Source organism: Micropterus dolomieu, linkage group LG08, assembly GCF_021292245.1.
Source record: "Micropterus dolomieu isolate WLL.071019.BEF.003 ecotype Adirondacks linkage group LG08, ASM2129224v1, whole genome shotgun sequence".
Taxonomy (NCBI): domain Eukaryota; kingdom Metazoa; phylum Chordata; class Actinopteri; order Centrarchiformes; family Centrarchidae; genus Micropterus; species Micropterus dolomieu.
The window spans coordinates 12,554,926-12,581,305 of NC_060157.1; the positions used below are offsets into that span (position 1 = coordinate 12,554,926).

Consider the following 26,380-nt stretch of genomic DNA (forward strand, 5'->3'; position numbering starts at 1 on the left):
GCAGTTACGGTAATTTATGTCATAAAAGTTCAACCATCCACTGCTATGTTGAGTATATGGCAAAAAAAATTTCTTTCCTTCAATTTTCAATCACTTCATAGACTAGTTTTTTACTGTTATTTAGCCATTTACAGCAAGTGAAAGTATATTTTATCCTTGCAAAACTTCTTTGTAGGTTTTTCTCTTTATGATATGACATTCCCATTTGTTCTTTTGTCATGATACGAGTGAGGCTTGATTTATGAGGAAGCAATAATGGAAATCATGTCTTGTTAGTGTTATTCTGTTCCTGTATTCCATCAGTAGTAGTCATGAAATGCAGTAAACAAAGACGGTTGAACACAGACACATATAAACAGTTTCTATCACTTACAATATACAACTATGGCAGTGACAGCAGGGGCCAACTTACATATATCAGCTTTTTTTCACAAGGATTTCAGAACAGGTGTCAGGGACTTGACAATGAATATGCAAAAGATATAAATAAGACATTCATATAAAAATAGGCTTTTACAAAATATACTCTATTAACCAATATTTACCAAAAGTGGAAAATGTGCCCATGTTTTAGATCAGTGAATAAGTCCTGTTAAGCTAAATCGGCTTGAAGTAAGCAATGCCATTGAAGACAGTCAGTAGAGCGCACAGCCTTCTACCTCAACAAGTTGGATTCTCTAGACTAGCAGCAAACAGAGGGAAGACAAAGTCATGAGAGGGTCAGAAGGTTAATGTGAGTAGCCTACAGCAGTTTCATCTGCAACAATATTCTAAAACACGCATTATTCCAGGCATGTTCAAATCCAGTGTGTTAACCATGGACACGTTTTGATTGTTTTAATAAACTAAAACCTCCCAACATTTAGTTATTGTTGATCCATAATGGATAAAATCAGTAGTTTTTTATAGAATAAATTAATATTAATTATTTTCATTCTCTAAATACAGTATGTTAAATATTCCAAATGGCTGTGTCATTTCATCTGTGCACAGAGTGAGAGCTACAGCAGAGTGTCCTGCCCAGCAATCACATCCACCATAATTCATTTGCATTGGCAAAGTCAATTTGTCACAACATGTCCATATAGCTTAAAGTCTTGACATCTTGCTTCATAGGCTCACAACCGTGGTCACCCAGTCCCACATGCCAGGGTGCAGTTTTTCCCTAAGGGTGTTTAGCCAGCCCAACAAAGGCAACAGTCCAAGAAGATGGGTGAAGAGCTTTGTGTGCAAAAGAACCATGACGCCCCATCTTCAGATTACTGTATGCGCAGTACAGTAGTTCCTCATTACGTATGAGTAAAGTTTATCTGTTCCAATTTGTCCATGAAAACACAAAGACATGAACCCACGTGTTCACAAACAAACATCACACACACACACACACACACCATCCAATAAATATTCTCATTTGCATGTGTACACCTCTGTCCTCTCACTGCAGGTGTTGCATTTAACATAGCAGCACCACAGGAACTTGCAGTTGCACTGCCAGACGCGGGAGTACTGGTGTGTGTTGTATCCCCGGCCACAGCACATCAAGTCACAGCCGCTGATGTGCTGCATCATAGTCTTGTTACACACCCTGCCCTGTGTTCCCAAGCTCCCCGTCATAGGGTCCGCCTCACAGTAGTTAGGTGACTTGTCTATGTACACCAGGTCTGTATCCATAGGCTTCCGGTAAGAGTAAGGCTTCTTAATCTTGAGGAATTTAGGGCGCTTGTTGCGGCTGGCTTTGATTGGTTCCACGTGCACAGCATGGGCATACTTCTCCTTGAGAATGTAGCCGAGCTCGCGGAACTTGGGAAGTGTAGTCCAGCAGGTTTTGGTGGTGCAGGAGCCTGAGACACCATGACACTTGCATTCCAGTCGCATGTTCTTCTCCAGGATCTAGACACAGAAAAACAACTTAGTAACGTAGTAAAGTACAACCAGTAAGTGTAAAAACATGCCAATGATGAGTGACAGTTAGACTCTCGTGATAGATTAATAACAGCTGTACCAGACTATTAAAAACAATTATCATGTCATTTACTATAATAATGATTTCACACAATATGATTGTGTTGTACATTTATATTTTTTTACAATTTAAGCGGCTAAATTGCAATTCATGCAATGTCCACATACATTCTGAAACCCTGGCGCATTTCAAACAGTCAAGCCAAGTGACAAACGTGCAACTTGATAACAATGTGACTGACAAATATACTTCAGTCTGGGATTAAATACAGCCTCACCACATAGCCATGTGATACCATATACACAGAAGCCAAAATAATGTATCAGATTTCAGGCTCTGTGTGTGTAGTTACCACACACAACATATAAATGTCAAGAGGCGCCGAGTGACTAGGATTACTGCTAAACCCCAAACTGATGACAAAGAGAAGTGCCATTGACTGAAACTGGAATTTTCTTTAGCAACAAGGTCAATTACAATTTCCTTTTGCTATAATGCTGGGAGTGTATGTACACAATATGGTCTCCTAAAGCCATTGACAAGATATTTATGCCTCTGCGTTCCTGGCAAGTAAACTGTAACAATAAAACACAAATACGAACGTGTGAACAAGAACTGAAAAAACAACTTTTCCCTGAGTAAACCACTTCATAAAACCTTTGGCTTCAACTCCCTAATCCATCAGTTGTTCTGTGACCAACACTTGTGACAGCCTTTGTCTGGACGTCTTCGCTCAGGGAGCCGTGAACTGCGCTCCTGCTCAGTGTCACTGCTTTTGATTAGCATAAATAAAGGAGGAGGTGGGGTGTAACTATCAAAATAGGGAAGCCATGTTAGCATAAAGAAGAGAAACAAAGGAAAACTGCAAAGTTTGAATCCACAATACAGTGTTTTCCCCGCGAGGCAATTTAGATGTTCACATAAGCCCATTTGAATTCATGGTCCTGAAATGCACGTAGAAAACGATCTACTAGGTACAATTGTGTGTACGGAGGCTTTTAAGACTGTGTGGGGAAAGACGTGTTGGTTGTGTGAATCAGGCTATTTTGGCACAGTGAGACGGAGAGAGAGAGAGGATATGGGTCAACTTTGGCAAAGCTGCTTCTCTATTCTTTACTTACCCCTACCTCACTTTAGCTGTTTGGCACATTATTCCACTCAATCTCTAACGCCTAGACTTACTGGAGTCTCTTTGTCACTCTGCAGTGTTCTGCAGCCATGCATGCAGAAAAGCCATCAAATGAGCAGGTGAACACATCATGAACGCCATCCTTTCCTGCTAAAGTTTATTATTTTTTTACTATTGTCTGGCAGTAAGCATGGCCAATTGCATAGTATATTAAAACCGAATGACTGAATTGAAACTGTGGATTAGCGGTCCTCTGAGTGCAGGTGGAGTACATATAACACTACATACACTCTTCTATACAGCAGTGGAGACACATTTTACTCAATGATGATCAAACCCATCTAACCAGTGGATGACAGTAACTAAGTACATTTACTCAAGTACTTTTCTTAAGTACAAATTTGAGGTACTTGTACTTTACTTGAGTATTTGTTTTTCATGCCATTTCTTACTCCTACTCCACTACATCTCAGAGGAAAGTATTGTACTTTTTTTTTCATTACATTTGTCATTAAGTTACAAATGACTTTAGAAATTAAGTGTTTTCAGCACAAAACTTTTGAAGAGTTTATAAAATATGATGCTCTATTATAAATTACACTACCCAACAGTTTTTACAAGTATGGCTGAAACGATTTGTTGACAGAAAATTAATTGGCATCTATTTTCATCATTTAAGTCATTTTTCATGTAAAACATTTCTTCGCAAATGTGAAGATTTGCTGCTTTTTCGAAAACAAAATTGTTCAAAATGAGCTCCACCTCAACTAACTACAACAGTAAAATCCTGCTTTGACATTAATACGTGATTAATAATAATATAATGATATAATATAGAACAGTCATAAGGGACATTTATTCTGATTATACTTTATACACTTTTACATTTAAGTAACATTTTTAATACAGTTCTTTTACTTGTATTTTTACACTGTGGTATTAGTACTTTTACTTAAGTAAAGCATCTGAATACTCCATTTACCACTGCTAGTAACCAAACAGTTAACACCTTTGCGGTGCATGTACAAGCACATTGCACCTGATGTGGGTTTATCATATTAGGGAAATAGTGGCTGGAGATTGTCATAAAGGTAACTTTATACTGTCCCAGTGGTGCAAAGCATGGGGGGACTGGGCTAATGCCTTTTTGTACAGTGTCAATCTGTTTTCAGGGCAGGGATCTGGGTTGAAATCAAACACTGCCACTTAGACAGTTCTTCCCCTAAAAGCAGCCTTTTCTTCCACTGCTTGTTCAATCTTGGCCCCACTGCCCAGATCTTTGGCAAGGTTCACCCACACCACATCATGGCAGAGACTATTAACAGTAACTGAGGCCAGCCTCAATTTGTCTTCTCTTATTTTCTCAATGAAAACTTTTATTTGGAGATGGGAACAAATTCTGTCATCTATAAAGTTATTCAGCTGAAAAAAAGAGATATGATCCTATTGCTAACCACTTACCTTGCGTCCCACCTCATTATTATGGAGGTTCATGAGTGTCCTTGCATTCTGCTTGACTTCCCGAGCGTCGATAAATACTTTGGAGAAGCCCAGGCCGTAGCTGATGTCAGCCGAGCAGCCTCCCCACTTCCAGCCTTGGTCTTTACTGTAGAAACCCTGCTTCTCCTTATCACAGCTACAGTCACTCAGATTCCCCTGTGTACAGGCGGCTGTGATGGCATGTGCCACCCCTGCTGCAATGATGGCGTAGGTGAATGCAGCCTCTTTACTGCCTAGCAGAGCAGGAAAAAAAAGGTGATGAATAAAATGTTACAGGTGTACCGTGAGATTTTTTGAAATAGATAATGTCATGGTGTTTCTCCTCCAGTTTAAGGGGAATACAAGAAGTACGTAACAGGATTTTTAAATAGGAAACAACATTAATTATTAACAGTATGTGTGCTTAAATCACAGTCTTACTGACATATCACTCAAGGGCTCCAGGGTTTTGAAACCTGACCTGGAAACTGTCCTGCCCATGAACCAAAATGGCCAAAGAGAGTATAGTCAACAAAGCTGCATGAATAAGAGGGTTGTCAAGGAAGGGCTATTGATCTGCTCACAAACGGACACATTCTGTGTAAACGCATAAGGCACTGACATCAGAATCTTCATCCTGTCGTTATCTCGCCCAAGTCCAGCTAACAAATCATTTACACACGCGGAAATATCGACAAATAAGTAAAGGTTAATCTGACAGGACTCATACGGACAGATCCCGATACAAAGTCCTCAAGTCAAATAATAAGCCAAGAGAAAAATACTACAAGGAGAAAGTCTAATATATCTTACTCAAAGCCTTAATGCAAACAAAGCAATCTTTTTAACTTCTAATACAATGTGAAAGCAGCCCATAATGTAATGAAGATGAATATTCATAGAAGTAGCATGATTTAATTCCCAGATCTGTGATTCATTATCATGCAAACAGGAAACTCCTGGTTATAACATCCATCACATCTGTGTGTAAATAAACTCATCTTGTCTCTGTTTGTTCAATACAAACATCATACCGTCTTTGTGCTTCCTCCTGCTGCTCGGTTCCCTATGCAAAGTGGCCATGTTTTTGATAAACATCTTGGATGTGTGCACTTGCCATTGAAAAAAAAAACTCATATTGAGGCATCAATTATGTGGACGTTTTTATGGACTCAATGGGCTCTGAGCCAAAAAAGAAGGTGTGTCAGTGCAGTCAGTCAGTTCTGACTGCATCGTTGTTAATTTTTCCCCTGCAGTACTGAGTGCATTCACCACAAGAGATGGTATGAATCCTTCATAACCTTGTAATGAGAGGTTGAAGATATTAAATAGAGAGTAGAATTCAAAAGTCTGTATAAGTTGAACTAGTAATACCAGTTCATTGTTTGTTTCTCTTTCATCTCTGCAGAGTCATCCAGCCTCTTTATATGGACCTCATCTCATTCAGCTTAGCATAATTGCAAAGTTCAAGCACAAACATAGTTTAGGCCTAAAATGGCTCAAAGCTGATGCACCTTGCATTACCCATAATGCATTATGTCAGTTCGCCGGTCATTCTTCCTTTGCTTTAAGAACAATTGCAAGCTATACAGCTCCACTCCGCCTGGGCATCAACAATGGCATTCATTTCCAACCATTGGTCCTCTTCACTAATCTGATCAGTGAGACAAATCTATTTGGTATGGCTGTCCAGGCCATAGACTTAAACTTCTGTCTTGGAAAGACCAGGACTCTTGATGAGCTAAAACCCCTTATTCATAAAGGAACAGATTGTCAAATACCACTGTGTTCACTTCAACAGCATGAAGAGATAATCCTTTTTTTTTCAACAGCAGCAGGCAAGATGGCCTCCAACAGCTGGTCCAAGCTACTGACCATTGTGTATATGGGTATTTGTATGGGTATTTTTTGTTTTACCTCAATAGTTCTGGCCCAGGACAAAATGAAAATGTATGAAAAGTTCTTTGAAGGTTTTTTTATTAAAATGGTTTTACAAATCCACCTATAGGGTTCTCAGACTCCTTACACTGACTGCAGCCATTAAGGCATCATAATACAATCATTATACTTAATTAAACCTTGTTACGTCTTCCTGGTATTGGTATCATCAATAGCTACCCATCTTTAATCCACCTTCCACAAGCCACAAAATTCCAGCCATGATTTCAGAATCTCCTGAAGTGCATCTACTCTTTACAGGAGACTTCTGTCTCAGTGGTAGAAACATTGATTTTAACTAATTTGTTTCTCTAATTTAGTACTCTCTGGTCTTGCTTTCCTCTTGGCTTTGCACCATTGTAACTTATACCCGTGGTAAGATCTACGTCCTCACAGTGAGAGCCACAGCACCCATCACAAGACAGGATAAAGACCAGTGAAAATGTGTCTCCAGAGACTCTGCCGGGCTGAAAAGAAAGGCTGCAAACATTCACAAGAGCTTTGTTACAGTGCTGGCTTCAGATACCTTTTATACATACTCAGAACAACCCCTACTCAATGAAATGCCTGGAGAAAAACTGGGCCTGATGTAAATTACACTGGCTCCTATACTATGGTATTTGATTATATTTGGAAAGGATGTATGTCAAGATCATGACTTTACAAATGGATGCATTTTTTTTATCAGCATCAGGTCATAATTTGATTTCTTGATAGGCCTAAATCTTGCAATTCACTTTGCAATTGTTTTCTACATATGAGTAACCACTTTTGAAGGAAATCACAAAAGACCACGCGCACAAATGCTATGCATCTAAGTGCCAGGTGGTTAATAGATGTGTTTACTGCTGGGAAAAACAAGTTTCAAATCGTAAGCAAACTTTAACAGACAGCAACATACCCACTTTCAACTCTTTTCCGAAGACTGTCCTCTCTCCAAGCGCAGAGCAGTTCCAGCGCCCGTTTTTGAACTGAAACTGACACTCGTTGATGCCCATTTGGGCTCCCTCTCCGATGACGATAATGGCATCGGGGCGACTCTGGCAGATAATCCGTTGTCTGGGGGCCAAACCGGGGATCTTGTTACAGATTATGCTTGCACCTAGGGCCACCACCGAGGAGAAGCCACTGTGAACGGAAGATGGATATGACTGAGAAAAAGTATCCACCAAACATTTATTTTTTTCCCCCATTCTAATATTTTTTGTTGTTGAAATTTTCTTTTCACCTTTAAAGAGTTTACACAACCTCTTAAAGTCAAATGCATCCCACAGTTGTATGTATTATTATTTTATTATCATTATTAGGCCTACTATATTTAAGAGTATCTGGTTGTTATAATCCAGATAATTTACTGAATAGGCTACATCCTTGTGGGAAACAGACAGTTTTACAGGGATAATTGCATTTTAACAGATGGAAGGATCGCCAAAAATATTTGTTTCACTTTAAAAAGGGATCTTAAAACATGTCTGGGCTACGATGCACCACTAGATTTATTCAGTGAATTAAAGGCTTAAAGGCATACTTTGAATTATTATGAGTTTAACCAACATTAAAGGTATAATGAAGGAAATGTCATTTAGTGATAACGACGCAGTTACCACTAGTCTAACTGTGTACGTGCACGCTCTTCCTTTAATGTTTTATTTATCGTTTACTATCTGCTTTTGAGCAAATATGGGATATAATCGGCGGTTTTGAAACACCACCAACATTGTCATTCTTCAGTTATTAAAGTCTTTTGTGTTTGAGAACCCACAACACGCTAATTAGAAGTCAAATAAGCGCAGCTCACCCAATTTTCAAATAAACAATTCCTAAACAAAGTAAAACTCTTAAAATCCAGCGTCGTGTTCTCCGACTCATTGCGGCCGCGCTCTCAGTTTCATGCAAGGATTTGCAGAGCTGATGAATAACTCGGTGCGCTTATTCTCCGATCGATCACAGCCCAGGTAACTCCAAAGGAACTCCAAAATGACGAAAAGCATTTAAAAAAAATAGTACACGCTCGGGAACTTTTACAGATAGCAGTTTAGGGTATCATCCAAACTCCCTTTACGTGGACCCCTTTCGCTGGGCCCGCTTGTCATTGCGAGGGTGTCACAGGTAACCCTTGGGGTGAGCAAGTGCGATTATCTCTTTCTCACAGTTCCTCTGCTACCCGCAGGTCTTGGCTATATATCTGGCTCATCTATCTGGGGCGTGTTCACAGGAGACATGGGGCCCTGCTGAAGAATCCCGCCAGGGCTGAATCTCGAAACACACACACGTGGGCGCGCACGCACGTACACACACACACACACACACACACACACACACACACACACACTCCTCTGCTGTGAATTCACCTTGACTGATTGGGGTGGCTTTTTATTTTGTTATTAAGTGGGTCATGTGGTTAATGTGACCATGAGGTTATTTTTATGCAGATGTTTCCAGTTCTGCTTGACTGAAATAAAAATAAATTAAAAAATCCACACTTTTCCAAAAAGGAAGCATCACAACAAGCTGCAGATAAACAATGGTAAAACAAGGAGGAATATGCACTGATTTTTCTAAAAGTAGGCTAGATGCATTTATTTCAAATTACCTCAGAAATAGACTCCGTCTGAATGATACAGGCGATGAAATCATATATTTATGAGATTTAATACATGCATTTATGTCATTTGGTTTTTTTAATTTTCATATTCAAACGTATAACTCATCTACTTCTAGGTTTATAATGCATCTGGTGCGCCTTACCTGCAGTACGCCTCTGACGTCGGTTCTCTGGATCACCTGCCTTTTATAATGGCGACATCTGGTGGCACAGGGAAGCAACTGCAGGCTAAAAACAAACTACCCCACTTTGTCCCTAGATTCTTTCCGTAGCTTGCCCACACTTGGAACTGCAACCGCTTTGACATAGCATAGGAAGGTAGTTGGTGAGGGGAGTGTTATATTATAGATGTCAGTATGGACCTTCATCACCCGCACTTGATCGGTGATTGCCTTATTCATATTTTTACATTCCTGGCCGAGGAAGATTTAATCAGTGCCTCCAGTGTGTGTAAGGTACGTAAAGGAGTTTCCAAAATGCGGAAGTGGGCCTAGCTAATATGCAAAAAGAGCGAGCCTATTATAATTCCTTTAAATTGTCTTGACTTGTGCCTGATTACTGGTATATTTCAGGATTGGCATGAAGCTGCAGAGACTCCCTGGTTATGGAGGTGAGTTACTTTCATTTCTATCTTTTTCAACGTCAAAGACAATTGAGCACTTGTAAAATCAAACCATAACGTTATATAAACATCCGGGTGATTTCGCGTGGTCCCCTCAGGAGGATGTGTCGGCAGCGCTGGAGTTTCTGTAACTTTACAGTGTTGGGGAGGGAAGACGTGAATCGCTCGTGGAAGAGATACTTACTGCGACGTTGCCACGTAGAGACGAAGATGACGAAAGGCCGATCTGGAGGTTATACCTGCAAAAGTCTCAGAGGACACACAGGTATGCTGTCTCTGTCTGCATTCGCCTGTGCACGCCTTCATCATGTCTCTCGTCCCATTGTTCGTGTCTGACGTGATGTCCATCAGGCAGGGTGGTAGGGTTGGTGTACCTGCAGCGGAATTCAGCTCAGCTCCCTGACCTCTGCAACAGCAGTGTCACAGTGTGCAGCGCCTCTACTGATGGGACAGTCCGAGTATGGAACATCCAAAATGTCAGTGCAACTAACACCTTCAGCACATCATCCATTCCCAGTGTAATCATGTTAAAATGTAGACAAAAATAGAAGATGTTGTCTCGTTTAGAGGCAGAGTTTGATTGAATATTGATCTACTTAATCAACATTTTCTGTATATTGCATGTAAGGCATGCAACCTCTGACATACAGCAATTGTTAGTCGTTTTGGGTAAAAGGCGTCAGCTAAATGAGTAAATGTAAATGTACCTAAAAGTTTTATATTTAGTTTTTCTTTCCATCTGTCTTAAATTGATTGGATAACTTTCATACAGTATTTGCAGACAGTGTCTCAGAAAACATGTAAAACTCCACATTAAGTGTCACATGCTGTGAGTCCTTATCAGTCCATATCTAAAACTTACATTTCTACAATGCACTGTGACAATACAAGTTTTATTTTCCTTTGTTCTGAGATGCCACAAAGTGATATGTAATCATGTGCCTCTGCATGCCATGTGTATGCAGGTGTCATTCCAGCTAAACACCACTGAAACAGATTTTCACCACTAGCCCCCCCTCCCCCGGTTAAAAGCTGCAAGCAACTGTAAGAAATGCCCTCACCGAGATAATTACCTGACGTTGCACCTTTTTTCTCCCAGGGTGAACTCCTGTGGTGCAGTCCTGCGCAGAGTCCCTTGACAGGGATTGTAAGTGATGAACAGCATGAAGTTGTGGTCACAGCAGACTCCACTGGCCTCATAAAGACCTGGCAGGGTCAGACTGGCCAGGAGGTGGCCTCCTTTTCTACTGCATCTCCACACTGTACATTACTACAGTACAATGTCAGCAACAATTGGTTCTTGACTGTGAGTAAACTCAGAATTTATGGGGTTAAAAGTAATCTAGTATCTTTTTTTTTTTTTAGTAAAGTAACATGTGCTTCTGATTATATCGTCTTCTAGGTTGGAACTAGTCAGGGATCTGTGTGTACACTAGCTGATTCATCTTTGACTAAAAAGTCCAGTTTAATGGTGTGTGACACATTTAAAGTCAACATACTCCTTGTTTCACCTGACAAGAAATGGATCACAGCTGGAACCAGAGACAATGATGACTTAAGTCCAAAGGTATTTCTTGTTTTCTTTGACTGCCTGCTATTGGTGTTACTTGCTCTGGGCTGTTCTTGTGTTTTTTGTTTTACCTTATTACACCTCTGTGCAAAGACACGGTGGGAAAAATGTGTTCATACAAGAACAATGAAACATTAATATACATTTTCTAGATTTCTGGGGGGGTTTGTTTGTTGGCAGGTGGTTTATACTGAGAGTTTGACCTCTCCGTCTGAGGGCGAAGATCCTCTGTGCCAGTCTGTGCCTGTCACTGGGTGCCAGGCTGCTGTCTTCATACCCACTCAGCCTGCCAGACTGGCCATCATCCACCACAACGAGCGCCCAAACAACAAAGCCCTCACTGTCTTCGATGTCAGCATTAAAAAGACCAAGTACAAGTCAGAGATCCAGGGTGAGGACTGAGATGTTTGTAGATTGATATTAATTTGCTTAAAATATGAAACTGAATCTTTATCAGCCATTAGAAAAGAGAGGTCAGTTGATGAAAATTGGAAAGCCCACTACCAACTATACGTATTCTTAAGCTGCTGGTAAAGATACAGCTCAATTGAATCCTTTTGTTCTTGTGTATTTTGCTTATTCCCATTGATGACTGGAATCCAAATGCTTCAAGACATTTAGAAAACAGCTACAATGAAATTCATATTAGAAAAATGTTCACCCATCTTAAGATGAGTTTTAGTGTCCAAAATACCAATTTCACCACTGACCACAGCCTCAATAGATCAGCATGCAGTGCAACCCAAGATGCATTTTGAATAAATGGCACTAGAGAACCTGCCACACTAGTTATTGCTATTTTGACATAAATGTTTAACCCAGAGTTGAATGAAAGTTCTCGCCTGTTGTCTGTGTTCTGTCAAAGGTCTTACTGGTTAAATGCAGGCAAATCTGAATTGAGATAGATGTAAGTTAAAGAGGTGGAGTAATACAGAGTACACCAATTATCAGCTCTACATCGCAGATTGAATCCCGTTCAGTTTAGGTGTTTAAAAGGTGGGTTTTTCCTAAATACTGCATTTAGGCTTGTGCTGGCATAATTTTGAATCTCTTCTTAGTCCAGCAGGTGGAGACCTTCCCCTTGCCACTGAACACCTGGTCTTCACACATCCTTCTAGAGGCCAAGGACAGCAACTGCTTAGTGTTGGCAGCTAACCAGGGGCTGTGGGTCTACTCCCTGAAAGGAGCCCTGCTTGCTAGCTTTAAAGAGCATACGATGCCTATTTCTGCTATATGTGTGGTAGGTTGGTTTCTCATTTGGAATTCAATAAATATCCCTTCACCTGTTGAAATTTGTCGTTTTATACATTATAATATGCCCTCTGTGTCTGAAGAGGACCAATTTGTGTTGTCTTCACATATACAGGATAGCTTTCGCGTGGTGACAGCATCTCAGGACCTCTCCTTACGAGTGTTGACATGGAGAAATGACAGAGACCATGGGTTGACCCTTGATAGCCAATACCACTTACTGGGAGGCTCTCACACAATGTCCAGGTATTATATGTTGTATGCTTTAGTATGGGCTTGCTGTATCAACAGCAGCCAAGTTAGCATCAGTTACTAGTAATGCAACTGCCTGAATACAGGTGTTTTCTCTTTATTCTGGAGGCACTGATTTATATATTCATGCTACCTTGGCAGTCATTTCCTAATTTTGTTACTTTCTGCTTTGTGGCCTTTGTTCCAGAGGGTTCACTCATGTCGCCTGTGACTACTCCAGCATCGTGGCCTCAGCAGAAGGGAAAGATGGGAAAGATGTCTTGAAAGCTTATTCTTTCACTTCCTGAGCACCACTGCTCCACAAAACGGTGCCTACAAGCAGTTTGCACAAGCCACTGGAAGGAGGAACATTTGCTTTTATTATGAACTGTTAATCATACATGCTAACATTAGGATGCTCTTTGATATGTCTATGTTTACAGGAAACTGAATGTAACACTATGTTATGGGAAAGGCATTCATACATTGTGTGAACAACATGCTTGTTAAGAAAATAAAAGTCTGTACATGAATGGGGATTATATTGTACTGTATAACTATACTTTTGGAGGCGAGGTATGTCGATGTTGAATGTGACCAGTCTTAAGGCATACTTTACTGCAAAATATATTTTGGTCACCTGTTCTTCAGTGTTACATCCAGTCACTACTGAGGTAAGAATCTACTGAGGCATGTTAGTTATGAATTAGTGACAATACTCTGCATACCATACCAATGTCTGTATTTAGCCCAGATTACCTATTAGATAATATTGTCACAAGGCACAAAAGCATTCTTTTCTCTTTCATGCCTCCAAACACAGATGTACAGGCAGTGCACCGCATATACATGACTGGTGGTGCCTATGTTAAAGGAACGGAGACATAATAGACTTCTTATCTGCCTCAACGGCCATATATCTCATGTCCTCCAGGACACACTGTAGGACTGTAGTCATGGACTCGTATGTTTTGCTTCCATCCTCGGAGTTATTTTCCATCTGTTTAAAGGCAGACAAGATTCTCAGGTTGACGAAACAAAACCAATGGCGAGGAGGAAATTAATTAAATTGTTGAAATGAATTCCAAATAATCAGATGTATTGGTTTTCTTACCCAGGTGAAAGCCTTAATAGTACGATTCAGGAATGCCTTTTCAACCTCTTCTGGTATCATCAGCATATGAGCCATACAATCCAGTATGCACTTTAATGTTTCCTTTGGGGCCTGGGAAGAGATGACAAGGACAGTTAATAAATATATATATATATAAAATGTAATGTATATGTAGTTTTGCTGTTTCAAATGTGAATCAGCACATACAAGTATGCACTGACCTGGTCAAGTGTGTTGAGGACAGTTTGAGCATCAGTGTTGCCAGGATTGAAGGCTTTGGCTTCCTGGACGGAGATGACCGGCTCTTTAAGCTGCTCCAGCCATGCCCACATGAGACCAGTGAGGATGAAGGGATCCCGCTCCATGCACAGCCTTTCCCAGCCACCTCCTTGGTTCAGTTCTGCCTGCACACATTCAGGCAATCATGTTAGACCCTGTCTGCCTGTATGTGACTGAGGCAACCTATTCAGATTTGTTCTGTTATAACAGCTACGTGTTAAGTTGTTGTCATTATAGCATCTTTGAAATTGTTCAAGACGTTGGAGTCACCAAAGCTGAAATTAATAACTGACATTTGTATGTCACATACCAGTCGCTGTGTGGATCAATGTGTGTGCCCTTGTGAAGGACAAACAAACATTTACATAAATTCGGATGCACACATGCCATTTCTATAAATACCACCGCACTGGTATGGTCCATTTACCTGCCAGGCCAAGACTTTGCTCTTGTGCTGCTCTTCCCCATCAAGAAAAAGGTCCACAGCCAGGGCTTGTGCTACTAGCAACCTCCTCGCATCCAGGGACAATTCTGACTGCAGGGTGATGTAGGGCACCTCTGATTTGTCTGATAGCTCCTCTTCTCTACCGTGACACTTCCTCCCATTCATTACTAGCTCTTCCCTCTGCTCTGCCTTCCACCTGGACAAGATGCTCCCTTTTTTGTCAGATTCATTGTATCCCACAGACTCACTGCGTTGGATGGCATTGTGCTTTATTTTCTTCAGCAGAATGGATCCATCTTTTTGGTTTTCTACATTCTTGATTTGCCAGAGTGAACCTGTTGAGCTGTGTGAGACTTCAGATGTGTTGCTATTACAACGCTGAAACTGGGTTGCAGGGAGAGTGGCCTCGGGTGGGGAAATGGACAATTCAGCATTACTCTGTGACAAGGAGCTGAGAGGCTGTGTGAGGAGGTTGAGCTGTGAGCCCAGTCGTCTCAAGTCGGACTCACTGTAGCTCAGACTTTTGCGATGGTAGAAGATGGGTGGCTCGTGGAAATGTCTAGGTAAGGTCGGAATACCTGGTAAGCGAGGCTCCTTTGCAAATAATTCAGGGCCCATCTTCTCAATGATCCTGAGGGTCATTTCTATGTCATCTATATCAGGGGCCTCCAGGATGTCTTCCTCTATCACCTGTCGATTCTCTGCAATATCCAACAGCAACCGAGACACTAGCTGAACAATCTTTGGCAGGTGCCTCAGCTCCTTCCTCTCATAGCCATGCAGTATGTGTCTCTGGCAGTTCAGGTACTGGGAAAGGGTTACTGGTTTGTATCGAGGCTCAGCACAGGAAAACACACTCCTCAAAGGGGCAAGAAACTGGACAAACTGTCTGACACAACGCAGCTGACCTCGGGTCTGGATGGAATTTGGGCGTTTAGCACGTACAAATAATATAGCCTGGTTAGCAGTCATCCTGGTAGCATAGGCTAAAAAACTTGCTAACAGCACACCTGGAGAGAAAAAAGGGGAAACACATCATTGTGTGTCAGATTGTGCAGATCAAAGATCTGACTGTCCTGAAAAGTCAAAACGCCTCATACAACATTCCTTACAAATCTAGTACCTGTTCTGCCGAGACCAGCGTGACAGTGGACTGCTACCTTTCCTTCCTGCAGTGCAAAGGCCATGACCTTCACTATGTCCAGCAAAGTGGTGAGACTGGCCACTCCATAGTCACTCCAGCCAAAATTGTAGAAATAAACTGAAATGATAAGCTGTTTTCAGATTTAACCTGAGCAACGCTACAGATTCATCAAGCATAATTGCATAAAGCACTTACTGTTGTTTTCCATGAAGACCTCTGGGCGGTATGAGAAGCCGCTCTGTGGTTCCAGAGGGTTTCCGCAGCTGGCATGTTCACCAGGTATCTGTAGGTTGATCACTGTTTTAATATCATTCCTTGACACAAACACACACGCACAAACAAAGACATGAGCACTTCATTATTCTCATCTCCTCAGATGCTGTGTGTTTTTAGTCAGGAAGCTGCAGAAAGACCATGAAACAAAGTTGTGTATACCTTCTGAATTGATCAATGATGTTATACTTCTCAATGATTTCTGTTGAAGGTCTGGACATAGCGAGAAGATGATCAGTGACCCTAAAGCAATTGAAACAAAGTTAGTGAAGTGTATATTACATAGTAACATGGCTCAAGGGAAAATATGAAAACATTTGACTGAAATAGATAATTTGGATGTTTTGTTGTACTATCACAACTGCTAAGGTAGGACAAGCATGTGTACCAGGATGAGTAGAGGCCTTTTATGGCCTGTTGGTCATCACTCCAGTAACTTGGGTTGTCATACTTGCAGGCTTGACCTCCACAGCCGATTGAGCATTGCATATGTTCAGGAATGACATAACGTATAGCTTCTCCTACTATTGTGTACTTTGCCCTGGGGGCTCTGACTGGAGTTATTATAGGGGGAAAGAAAAGAAGAAAAATCTGATATTACACAAAAAGTCTCTGGTCTAACATGTCACATAACAAGTGATATACAGACATGTTTATTGCATTTAATTGGTTCTCAAAATGTACATTCTGTAAAATATAATAAATATTAGTGTTTGCTAATTCTATGACTTATTAGTTATTTACCTACAGATCTAGTGGATATCAACTTTGTATACAACATTTGCTTTTTGTGAGAAGCATAAAGGGAACTACAACTTGATCTCATTATACAACTGTATTGTAAAATGATAAATCTACCTTGTACCTTAAACTGGTGTAATACTATTAAATTATACGGTTTCATATCCTTAGAAACTACAGTGCAGCATAGAGACTCCACCAAATGAAGGTTATTCTGTTGCACCTACTGTAAATAATTAAGATCATCAGTGGTGAGTGCTCACTTAGAGGTGCCTAATCCTTGTTTGGCATTGCAAGTCTGTCATCAGAGTATTACAGTAAAAATAGCCACTCTTCTGGCACACTTGGAATGCATTTTAATGTAACATTTTGGTGAAGTAAAAGTCTAACAGATACATTTTATTGATGACTGGATACCACCCTTACTTACTGTATTCCATCAGAAATCCACCTCTTGTCTTTGCATCGAGTGCCATAAAGTATGAACAGACAGGCTGACATCCACAGTCATAGCAGAGCCTGCACACATACATGTATACCTCGTTACGCTATATTACACATTTATCATATGCATTCTGAACAATTGGTGCCGTAGGCCTTACATTAAGCCTAAAATACAGTACTACAACCAGTTACCTAACACAACTTGGAAATGTTCCATATATAACCAGTGCTCTTGATTTTTATAATTTTGGACTGGAAAAGTCTCTGTTTCAGACTGAGTGATCAATTTGTTTTTATACATGAGAACACAACTTAGAGAGTATCACCTACAAATACACATATTTTGATCAAATATCATCATAAATCATATTCAGTCAAATGGAAAGCAGACATAATCCATTTTGAAGGATTGGCAAGCTGCTATTGTTAGCTGGTAGTTGTGCCTCAGTAGCTCATCACAGTACAAAATTCTATTCCACTCTTCAAGACATATGTGAAATGTAATAAACTTTGAATTAGCTAAGGAAGAAGAAAATGCAACCAATCTAACAATAAATACAACAAATCAATTTAATTTAAAAAGCAGATTTACCTGGAGTGCGTGAGATGCGATGCTTGTAACCAGCATCTCAGAAAACATATGGTTCATAGCTGAAGTTGCCAGGATTTCTGACATCAACCTCCACAGCTCTGACGTTGTCTTTCCCTCTTCAGCTCTGTGGAAAGTCAATCCTGTAGCCTCTCTTGATTTGATTTGTCTCAGATTATCCCTGTGCAGCAGGGTGGGGCAACACAAGTGCCCACAGGATCCTGTGTGCTCCTTTGTGGAAAACCATCGATCTCACCAGGATGACAGATTCGGGACAAGTACGGAAATATGTTCACCTCAAGAATGTGGTGAAAAGTAGCAGAGACTGTGTCCTTCGTAATTACCTCCATACACAGGTTCCTCCTGTCTGCGGCTCTGGGGGGAGTGCAGGGCTATTCCTGACCCCTTCTGGATTATACTACTAATCTTATTACTGTGCAGGTATAAAATAGAGCACCCACTCCTCAACAAAAACTCATATTACCACATCACTATTGCCTTCTGCTGGACTGTTATGATATACAATGATACAATATATTCTGTCTGTTAATGCGCATATTGTCATTAGTACACCTGTGCAATGGTTCACCTGACCAGACTCTAACATGTATTTAATTAATGATATGCATGTCTATTGTTGCGAATAAATACAAATAGATTTGGGATTTTTGAGAGATCAGAGAATTTTTAAAATTGACACACTTAAAGTCCCCTACCCTACCCTGCTGCTACAAGTAGTGGGACCTTAATGATAAAGCAAGTAGATACAATCTGATTGGCTTACCTTGCACCTTGCTAAAGCTGGTTACATTTAGGTAAGAGATAAGTCTATGATGTACAGCATTTAGAGAGACTTCAAAGCCAATCATCCCGATGCAAACCTAAAACAACGCTGTCCATGTTATAGTAAAAACAAATCCTTCAAATACTGATTGTATGAGCAGAACAATCTATCCCTATACCTTTTACAAAACCAATTTTTTTCCGTGATCTAAGCTTGTTTCAGCTTGTATCAATGCCACCAAAATGTGTGGGTTCTTGCGCATTTATCCTGACTTTTTTTTTAACAAATTCCCTGCTTAACATTGCTTTTTTATTCATGGTTGTGTAGCAACTAAATACCATCAGTATAAATACACTATACATATAGGCCTACTGTATATTTCACTAAATCATAGCCTATATCATGAATCCTATTATCATTTATATTATATTTTGAATATGCAGCTTACAACTTATGAGGTATATATATATATATAAATACACACATCTCTGGAGGTTTTTGATTGGTCTGTCCATATCCAGAAAATTACTCAAAATTTCCACCATTAAATGTTAACACAGACAATTCACAGTTTTTGTTTTCCAGATTTCATGACAGTCCAGTGATCCCGTCAAAGAGGCATGTGATGCTTTAGATTTCATCTGTAAGGTTGAGTACACTCTTATCTGTTACCTTAAACACAATAGTTTTCTTTCAGCCGCAGATCCGTATTTCTAAAGCACACTAAGCAGTAAGAAGCATTCAAATTCTCAACTCAAGTAAAAGTAGCAACTTCACACTTACTCTATTGCAAGTTTTTAAAATTTTACTATTAAATTATTACTACAAGTAGAGAGGTATTATCAGTTATTAATGTGTTAATAGCATTTCAATGATTTAGCTGGTAGAGGTGGAGCTAATCTATACTTTATATAAAAATGTGAGTGCTATATTACATATCTAAGGTGTTAGGGTCACCAATCAACCTAGGCCGCATGTCTCTGGACGGTGGGAGGAAGCCGGAGCAACCGGAGACAACCCACGCAGACATGGGGAGAACATGCAAACTCCACACAGAAAGGATGGGGCAACCAGGGTTTGAACCTGTGAGGCCACAACGCTATCCACCGGGCCACTGTGCTGCCCCGAGATGGAGCTAATCAACTTTATTTACTGTTACGAAGTTTAATCTTTAACTATACATAGCCTATTTTATAAATTCATCATATGTTTTGTATGTTAAATTTTGTTCTGCACATTATTTAGTAACTCTAGTTGGGAAATAAATGTAATTAAGTAAAAAGTACAATATTTCCATCTGAGACATAGTCTAGCTGAAGTAGCCTATAAAGCAGCATAAAATGAAAATACACTAGGATTTATATTATAAAGAACAAGTTTAAGGTAAAGTACAAGTTGGCCAGCTTATGTCAAAATTGTATGCAGACATTTTGACTTGTCAAAGTGTAACTAATAACATTAATGATGGCTCTGTTGCATTTAAGTGCCCCAGTAGGCAAAGCCTGTGAGCCAGCATGAATGTTAACAGAGCCCTGAATCCTGCACATCAAAAGGGAAAGCACCCAAATTATTATTATGTAAATTATTTCACCAATGACATGTCAAAGTGTGTGACATCAAAAAGGTCTTCAAGACATGGAGTATCAGGTAAGCTATAATGCATTTCTAGGATATACATAAATAATACAATAATGTAATTCTCAATTGCATACATTTTAGAACAAACATATTACTATGAATATTTACTTCTGAAAATTACTTCATTTACACAACAGAACATATCATAGAAATCGGGAGACTGTGAAAGGTATATGAACCATTGTGACATAATCCCTGAGAGACTGCCGTAGCAAGCTAGTTAGATGTTACAAGAAACGTTAAATGAGACCCTTTTCATATGTTGCTGCACTCCAGTGATAAAAAATAAAAAATCACAAAACTGTGTATGTAAATATTCAGTGCATTTTCCTGAAAAGATTAATTCATTAACTTTTCCGACAGATGGCAGCAAATATACATGTGGTAAATGCTGAGGAGCAGTCGCTAGTCAGTCTGTTCATTCTACTTCTATCTCAACAAACGGCTCTTACACAGATTTCCGTGCTCCACATAAGCAAATAAACAAAGCCTTATGGGAAATGAGTTCAGTTCCTGGGGTCGGCTGGCCACTTTCGTTGGCTTCACGCACTTTGTGTACTACATTTCCCGACGAGCAAGGCCACCCTGTCGAAGGTGTCCCAGCTGGTTGCGTAGGTGCGTCTCTCCGCGAACGGACCGTTCAGCTGTTTCAAACAAGCAGATGATAACATGAACACACCGGAAGCCACGGGTTTTGCCTTCAAAATAAAACTAAACAGCGCTCACATTTTAGGAAATAATCAACGGCATTTCGCAGACTACATGCTCTCCCTTAAATTTATTTTTTTTCCCATTTTAGTGCGTAAACAATGTAAAATATACCTACAATCACACATGGTCTGTAGCCTGTTTTCGTTGAGAAGAGTTTTATTTTGAAAATAAAAACCAGAAGCTGTCTTTCTGCTTCTTGTCACGGCAGTTACACGCTCCGGTGCTATAGCTCCGACAAGCCGGGGAAGAGGTGAAGGCAACACAGGATCTTAACGATGGAGCGATTTTAAGAGATAAAGGCGAGCTCCCCCGTCGGAGATCATTGAACAGAATCATCTACATGACCAAAGAAACGAGACCGGCAACGAGAAACGCAAGCGTAACAATCATGCAATTTAAATACAGACGGATCTAAGCAACCGCTTCTTCTTCAAGGTTACACCTCTTGAAGACGCCCTAACATCCCCACTTGTCGTAGATCAGCTGGCGTACGTTGGTTGATCGTCACCGGTACCGACCATGTCCGTGGAAGAGCAGGGCTACCCAAACGCCGTGATGCTACTGGAGGCCGGACCGGAGTGGATGCGGGCCGAGATCGAGCGTCTCTCCCGGGAGCTGAGTGAGACCACGAATGAGAAGATCCAGGCGGCGGAGTACGGACTGGTGGTGCTGGAAGAGAAACAGCAGCTCAAACAGCAGTACGATGACCTGGAGATCGAGTACGAGGCCGTCAGGCAGGAGCTCGACCAGCTGAAAGAGGTAGGCTGCGTTTTAAAATCACAGTATATACAATCATATCAATATCATCTAATATTTATAGGACCTATGCAGCAACCCTAAAACCATGAACTTAACATTTATTTTGGGGTGTATACCCATTTTTATAGGCTACTAAAAATGAGTTTCCAGTGACCTTGTAATTTTTTATGTTAAGTATGCTAGGTATGGCCTCATCACTACAATATAATATATTGAGACTTTGTTTGCTGTGGGCAGGCATCAGCCAAAAAGCAAAAAGTATCTAGCTGCTTTTCATGCTACAAGGTCAAAACTGCAAGCTGAGGAGGGGATGCTTCCTCAATAGGCTCCTCCACACCCCACCCCATCTTCACTCAGGGTGGCTCTGCCACCTTTATTTATTTATGCAACTCCTTTCTTCTCCAAGACATTTCTAACAGCTAGTCTAGGCCTGATGTGTTTCCACCCCACTCTTGTAATGTCTTAATCTTTGAGTAGATCAGCAGACTGTACAGATATGACCATAATTACGTGCAGTGATTTACAGTACTTTGCTGTGTATTTTAGATATGGGACATAAAAAGTGATATTTACATGTTGAGATCGCATTCAAATCCAACACCTTTTTAGTTGTTTGTACATGGGTATTGGAATCTGCAAACAAGAATTACTAGTTAAGTTGGAAGGGGCGGGAGTTGGTTTGAATTTGGAACCTTTCCCGCTTCGAAGAGAGCGGGATGAACAACTTGCAGAGGAAACCAAACGAGTTACGACCCCTTGGGAATGGAAAGAATGTTGAGAGTGACGTTCAGACAGTCAGATAAAGGACTTGTCTGTTTTTCTGAACAGTGGCTTGACTTATTCCCTACTGTTATACTGCATTGTGTCCAATTTTCTTCAGCAGCAGTTTGTCACTGTGCTGTGATTTTGAAGGAGAGAAGGACAGCTATAGGGTGACGCAGACGGCCCTACTAACGGCTGCAGCCTCTGGATTCTTACTGTGCCTACAAGTGGTCATGGGGGGAAAAAAAGCGGATTCCCGCTTTGACACAGGCTTGTTCATGGTTGCTCACATCCTCCTTTGAGATATGTGTTCTTCCTGTGTCCTCCCACTAGGCCAGACAACCAATAGCTGAGAAAGCTGACTTCATGGTAAACCCCTTATTGCCTTGCCAGAAACCTGCTCATCGCTCCCTTGGGTTTTTGTGTGTTTCAGTCAAAGAGACACCACATGCAGAGAGGTTTTCGGCTCTCTGCTTCTCCCTCTTCTTCTCCATCCGGCTTCCAGTGGCCCTCTCTCCAGTGATTGTTATTGCTGAAAGGAGGAGGTCTCAGGCCTGCCTCAGCAACTCCTGCTCAGTTTCCCATGCATGTCTTTGGCAAGAAGGCCTAGCTCTGCCACAGAGGAATGACAGCAAAAAAATAAAGCTCTGAATAGAAGAAACAGACTGGAAACAGTGTAAAAGAGTAACCATGGCAGCGATCTAAAGCAGATTAAAAGAAGCAGGGGCGTTTGTGGCGACATTTATTGTGTTTTTCAAAATATACCAGTTGAAGTCTTATTTAAAAAAGCAGCTGACATTGTGAGTCTGGTTGTACTGTTGGATTTTGTCTCATTACTGGAACACAAACATCAATCTGTGTGGGCAATTAACGCAATTGTCTGCTCAAAGCTGCGGCAGAGGTTCTTTCTTTTGCCTCAGGGTTGGGTTATACTGGTTGTTGATAACTGATCAGATGCTAAGCTGTGAAAGACTATAGCTTTGTCTTTATCTTTTATCCGTCTACCCAAACCCCCAACCCAGCCTCGGCATGAAGGACAGCACTGATGGTATCTCAAGAGAAACGCAAACATATTCTTTTGATATCCCTCTCCACTTCCTCTTTATTGTCTGTATAAAAAAACAGTAGGTAGTGGGGAGCAAACACAAGATAAGATATGGTCACAGCAGGGGCTAAAATTAAAGCTCATCTCAGTGGTTGGTTTCCATTCAAAATATCAATGTGAAATGACAAATGTCATATTATCAGCCTCACAGTCTTTTGTTGCTCTGATCTGTGGGCCGTTTTGAAGTAGGTAGGTCAAACTAACCAGTGTGGCTTTGTCTGCAGCTGTTACAAAAGCACATAAGACAGTTATTTCTTTGGTCACTTATAAATGCCACATTCTCTTTGGTAGACGACAACCATTTCACACCGATGGCGACCATGTTTGGATGTCTGTTCTCTTTTTGAGGACGCAGACAGACTGGAGTAGATTGTCTGGCAAATTTACAGAGTATAGCTGAACAGTAGATCCTCTCCAGTGACCCTAAACCTCTGCTCTCACTTGCTGGTATGCACAAACACAACCCAAAAGAAAATAGCTCGGATGTATGTACATGCATAATGATTTGATTTCCCAGATACCACTCTTTTGTCTCGTGCTGGATGTAAACAGCCAATCAGAAATCATCATGACAGCGAGCAAACTGCCACCAACATTCAGCCAATCCTCACCTTCTCTGGTACCCTTGGACGGAGCACTAATATTCACACTCAAACATACCCCCACCACATATACGCTTCTCTTGAGGCAGGAAGATGAAGGAATTCTGTGCACTGCTGTTGCTTAGAAACGGCACAGCTCTTTGCCTTAATTTGAGCAGCCAGTCTGCTTCCTCAGCAGGTGCTGCTTTCCAACTATTTTGGTGGGTGACTGCTGAGGGGTCATCTCACTGCTAGCTGTAGTAGTATGTTTACACATGGCAATTGGCTGGAACCTTGCATTGGTTAATGGTATTCATAGGATATCTTATTTGTATGTATAATATATCGTTTGGTCTATCATTGGCTTACTCTTACACTACAAAATTATTTTCTACCCTTTATTTGCTTGCGCACTGGCCTTTGTCACTCGGAATCAACTGCAATGTGTTGAGGGCCCGTTATCATTATCCATCTTCTCTCTCTTTCGCCCCACTGAGAAGGATGTAAAGCACTTCAGTGACTGTGTTCAGTGATAGTCACCGCTTTCTTGTAGCCTGCTTTGCAGAGTTTGCTATGTACCTATGCTGGTACATTACAGTGATTCACTTGGCCCACTGCCCTTGTGCTACCTTCTGGAGACCTGGACTTAGGGCTAGACAATAAAACAATAACAATAATTATCGCAATATATTTTCTTTCAATAACTAAACAAATGTTCAATAAATATTCAATAATTTTTTTATTCACTTGAATCATACACAGATTAGGACTTAATTTTTTTTATTAAGATGTTTATTTTGTTGAGGAATAAGGACTGAAAAAAGCTTTTACTTAATTTTACTCATGCATATTTGTTAACAAAGATTTTGTCATAATTATTTAGAATGTTCCACCTCAGATTTGTAAAGTGAATCCACTGTTTGGCATCATGTGTTGCATAGAGTTTAAACCACAGTTAACCATTCACTATCACTCAGGAGCAAAAATCAGCCTTTAAACTCGAAAGAAATAACTGTTTGATACTTATGGTGATAATTATCAATATCGAAAGATATTAAACTTTTTATCATGATAACATTTTTGGCCATATCGTCCAGCCCTACCTAGACTATAACCCTGCTATGACTTTACACTTTCACGTGCCTGATGATGCATTGCTGTGTGAGTATGCAACTTTTCCTCAAGGGAATTTGTGACACACAGGATTATATCTAAAGTCAACAGCTGATTTACAACATAATAAGCTGCCCACTCTTCAAACAGTGCTCTGATAAAGGCACCCTTGCTCGCTAGGCTACTAGTGAAGATATAATAAAGCTGAGTGGACTTCTACCCAGTTATCGTGCAGATTGCAGTGTATAGTCTCAGACACAAGGTAAAGTGGTTAATGACATTATACTGACTTGAGCAGTGCCAGAGCGTGAGGTGGTGTTCTCCTAGCTGTTGTTATTATGCTTAAGGTAAGCCACTCACAGGTGACATCATGTGCCACACCTCCAATTGTTAATGCAGCCCTGAGGAATGTGCCGGCTCCTACATATACTCTATAGTATATAGGTACATGTGGTGGGTGTTTAGCCCCTATGCCTTTCTTAGGTCTCTGTGAATGTAACCAAATAGAACACAATGGCCAGAAAGACATCATCTTCTATCCAAAGACAATAGACCCATAGAGCATCTCACAGTCCTGATGAATTTTTACTGATGCTGGTTCTTTCTTTTTCATACTATAAACACCTGAGACAGTGGTACTTCAGCAAAGGTCTAGGGCTCCTCAGGTCCTTGTTGCACTGTAAGTCATTCAGTGACACACAGACCCTGTTCCTCCCCTGCAACTCTTCTATTAGTGAAGCGGCAGCTGTGTACTGCATTGTGGAATTCAACCAGACAATCGGAACCCTAAATATTGTTAAGCTCAGTAAAACCTGGGTTCTCTGTGCAGGGCTCGCTGGCCCTTTGTATGTTTGAACCAGCTGGGGTTAACAGGTCTTGGGTGTCACAGACGAAGAGAGGGTTAAATGCACAGAACACAGTGTATGACAAAGAGGAGATGGAGAGAGGCGTCCCATTGTGGTTACGTTTGAAAGGATTGGTCACTTTTGTCCCCTTTGAAATAGCAGATCACTAAAGGATATATCCCAATGTCCTTAAACAAAGATATCTGGTGTGACTCTAAGCCCTCTCTGTGGTGTTAAATGGGTTGGACGCTGATTGGACGTCAGT

At 40.7% G+C, this 26,380-nt stretch overlaps 3 protein-coding genes across 3 annotated transcripts; 1 reads left to right on the plus strand and 2 right to left on the minus strand.

Annotated features, from left to right (window-relative positions):
* Nucleotides 1-340: 340 nt before the first annotated feature.
* On the minus strand, nucleotides 341-8,703 carry LOC123974694 (protein Wnt-7a). Its single transcript, XM_046055538.1, has 4 exons — nucleotides 8,660-8,703; nucleotides 7,411-7,637; nucleotides 4,554-4,825; nucleotides 341-1,890 (listed from the first exon to the last, which is right to left on the minus strand). The coding sequence occupies exons 1-4, from the start codon at nucleotides 8,701-8,703 to the stop codon at nucleotides 1,408-1,410; spliced, it is 1,026 nt and encodes a 341-aa protein (XP_045911494.1). The 3' UTR covers nucleotides 341-1,407.
* A 679-nt stretch (nucleotides 8,704-9,382) lies between these two features.
* Nucleotides 9,383-13,321, plus strand: fbxw12 (F-box and WD repeat domain containing 12). Its single transcript, XM_046057519.1, has 10 exons — nucleotides 9,383-9,569; nucleotides 9,687-9,724; nucleotides 9,835-10,001; nucleotides 10,088-10,212; nucleotides 10,836-11,042; nucleotides 11,139-11,303; nucleotides 11,487-11,697; nucleotides 12,365-12,546; nucleotides 12,673-12,803; nucleotides 12,997-13,321. Exons 1-10 carry the CDS (start codon nucleotides 9,471-9,473, stop codon nucleotides 13,094-13,096), a joined length of 1,425 nt encoding a protein of 474 aa, XP_045913475.1. The 5' UTR covers nucleotides 9,383-9,470; the 3' UTR covers nucleotides 13,097-13,321.
* A 335-nt stretch (nucleotides 13,322-13,656) lies between these two features.
* Nucleotides 13,657-17,260, minus strand: ptpdc1b (protein tyrosine phosphatase domain containing 1b). Its single transcript, XM_046055539.1, has 10 exons — nucleotides 17,215-17,260; nucleotides 16,432-16,597; nucleotides 16,206-16,286; nucleotides 15,966-16,084; nucleotides 15,750-15,887; nucleotides 15,072-15,636; nucleotides 14,609-14,969; nucleotides 14,124-14,306; nucleotides 13,903-14,013; nucleotides 13,657-13,788 (listed from the first exon to the last, which is right to left on the minus strand). The coding sequence occupies exons 1-10, from the start codon at nucleotides 17,258-17,260 to the stop codon at nucleotides 13,657-13,659; spliced, it is 1,902 nt and encodes a 633-aa protein (XP_045911495.1).
* Nucleotides 17,261-26,380: the final 9,120 nt, after the last annotated feature.